We start from the raw sequence: 2,709 nt of genomic DNA, 5'->3' as shown, positions 1-2,709 counted from the left end.
GGTGTCTGTAATGGTGGAGTACAATGGTAGAGTTGCTGGTTCTGCAGGGTCTTTTGTCTTTCAAATGCCGGGTTCTTGTCTCTGTTCCTGGGTGAGGTCTGTGGTTCCTGGATGAATCAATGCGAGGTGATGGCCCAGTCCTTACAGGCCATTCAGTAGAGGCTTGCTACCATTGTATTTCAATCATTCCCAATCACACTCCTTCATCCAGGAACCAATTTACATGGGAGGGGTACGTGACTCATTCAGTTGCGACACGGGGGATGCCCAGGCAGAGGACACAAGATGGAGACTTGACATACAAAATGGAATCTTGACATTACTTTGGTTCATTTACAAACACAGGCCTAAACCATACAATATCCATATGAAACAATAAAAATCAATACAAAAATGATAATAATGCAATATACAACAGTAAGAATCAATACAAACCTAATAATAATACAATATAAAACAGTGGATATTCAAAACCAAAAACATGCTATTAAAATAAAAATGTTAAAGCTTATCCTAAGCTTAAGCTTGTCTATAGGGAATAGAGAAGGAGAGAAAGAACTGGGGGGTTTGCTACAATGCGAGCTATCCCAACAAGTTTCCATTATTCCAATCATGTCATAGTGCCATGACTGTGCAAGGACTTCCAGTTTTCCTGCTTGTTTCCTAGACTCTGTGCATTTGTGTACAGGCACCTGAGATAACTAGGCAATTGCCCTGATTTTTCAGGAAGAATGAGAACACCTTCCCTGCTGCCCCTCCTGCTTGCTCTTCCTCCAGGTCACCCACTTACCTCAGGGCTTTGGTTTCCATCCCTCAGCGAACCTAGTTTAAAGCTACCCTCATTAGGTTTGCAAGCTTATCTATGATGTTGTTTCCTCTCTCTGTCAGGTGGATCCCGTCTCTTCCTAGAAATCCTTGTTCTTGAAACATTATTCCATGGTCAAAGAAGCCAAGGCCCTGCTAGTGACATCGTCTGTGCAGCCAGGCATTAATCTGCAGGATGCTTCCGCTCCTGCCCAGGCCCTTTCCCTCAACTGGAAGGAGCGAAGAGAGCACCACCTGAGCTCCTGTCCCCTTCACCTTTGCACCCAGAGCCCTGTAGTAATTTTTTATCTGGTCAGTGGTCTCCCCTGGCAGTATCATTGGTGCCCACATGGATGAGTAGCATGGGGTTGTCAGAGGGCTGGCTGAGTCTCAGTAATATCTCCATGACATCTTGAGTCTAGGCTCTGGGCAAGCAGCAGACTTCCTGAGACACCAGGTCAGGTCAACAGATGGATCCCTCTGTCCCCCACAGACAGGAGTCTCCAACCACCATCACCCATCACTTCTTCATGGTGGTGGTCATCTCGATCCTTCCCACCTTGGGGAGGCCTGTCCTGTCCTCCTCCACCAATGGAACATGCTCCTCACCCTCTTCTGCTAGGGCTTCATATCTGTTCTCCAGATAAACTGCTGCAGGTGGAGATGAAGATTTCTGCTTGCTGCCAGAGGTCACAAGCTTCCAGCTTCCACCTTCCTTGGAGTCCATGTCCTTTCCCTTCTCTATTGCTGTCTCTGTCAGTTCTTCCTCCACAGTCCCAGAGGTCTCCTCCAGCATCAAATCGATGAACTCCTCATAGTAAGGCATGCTTCAGAGCCTCATCATTGCCTGTAGATCTCTTGCCTGCTCCGTGAGAGACACCAACAGGAGGCACCAGTCGCACCACAGGCATCCCCCCACCTGGCCATCACTGGAAGGAACCTGTAAGCCACCATCCCCACAGCACCAACCAGGACTTGAGTGGAAGCCTCAATAGTGAGCAGTCCTGCCTGGACAGATGTCCTCTCAAGTGCAAGCAGAGGCAGTGGCAGTGGCTCTGGCATTGTGACATCCTCCCTGGGTCTCTTAATCTGCCTCTTCTCTCTTACTGCCTTTCTTCCAAGCACACCTTCCTTGCGAACTGACCAGCTAACTGCCTGCAAACTGCTTGACTTGTTTGCTACCCCTGTTCACTGGCTTCTTGGTCACTTGGGAAGTCTCCTTTTATACCTGCTGGGCCTGGACTGTCTCTGCCCTCTCATTAGGGCTTCTGTCAGGCACAGGCAGCAACCACTCAGCAATCATTTAGCGAACAACACTCCCAGCTTCTCAGAGCACACCCCAAACACACACACAGCCCACGAAACAATGCTCAGCAAGCCAAAGGCACAGGCAGCTCTGGATCACTTACCTTCCTTGGGCAGGATCTGGTGCCTGGCTTCTCTTCCCCTTCTTCCTTCTCTTGCTCCCAGCAAACTGCCTGCAAACTGCTTTCCTTGTCTGCTGTCCCTGTTCGCTGGGTCTTAAGGTACTGTAAGATTCAGTGACCTTAAACTTTCCAATTATTTCATTCAGAGCTTGCTCAGCTATTTCTATATAGCATAGCATTGTGCCTAGTAGACATACTCTAGGTCTCTTTCAGAATCTAGATCTTGGAATAGAGGAGTATTTTCATTTTTTGTTTATTACATTGCCTGCACATAAATAACAGGCAACTGTAAATTGTACAGCTATTAACTCTGTCATGGGGTCCTTGTAGACATGATAAGCCACAAGAATTAAATTCAAACATTTCCTCTACTCCCTAATTCAAACCATGTCTGTTTTTATTATAACAGAAGGATCTAATTCTTGTATTTTTCCTCTCTCTCTCAGCTTCTGATCTACAAGATAGAGATCATAAAGCT

General features: G+C 47.0%; 1 protein-coding gene across 2 annotated transcripts in view; it reads right to left on the bottom strand.

Moving 5' to 3' along the window:
• The window catches only part of HMGCLL1 (3-hydroxymethyl-3-methylglutaryl-CoA lyase like 1), a 117,992-nt gene that overhangs the window by 23,740 nt on the left and 91,543 nt on the right, over positions 1–2,709 (bottom strand). Inside the window, exon 7 of one of the 2 annotated variants that reach the window (XM_019520556.1) lies at positions 2,214–2,333. The exons of the other annotated variant lie outside the window; for it this stretch is intronic. Coding sequence (XP_019376101.1) covers positions 2,214–2,333 — 120 coding nt within the window. The remainder of the gene's footprint in view (positions 1–2,213; positions 2,334–2,709) is intronic. 2 annotated transcript variants of the gene reach the window in all.

Source organism: Gavialis gangeticus, unplaced genomic scaffold (assembly GCF_001723915.1).
Source record: "Gavialis gangeticus isolate Ggan-Ray unplaced genomic scaffold, GavGan_comp1, whole genome shotgun sequence".
NCBI classification, from domain to species: Eukaryota; Metazoa; Chordata; order Crocodylia; family Gavialidae; genus Gavialis; species Gavialis gangeticus.
The sequence above is the reverse complement of the archived record's forward strand: the minus strand, read 5'-3'. Positions and strand labels throughout refer to the sequence as shown.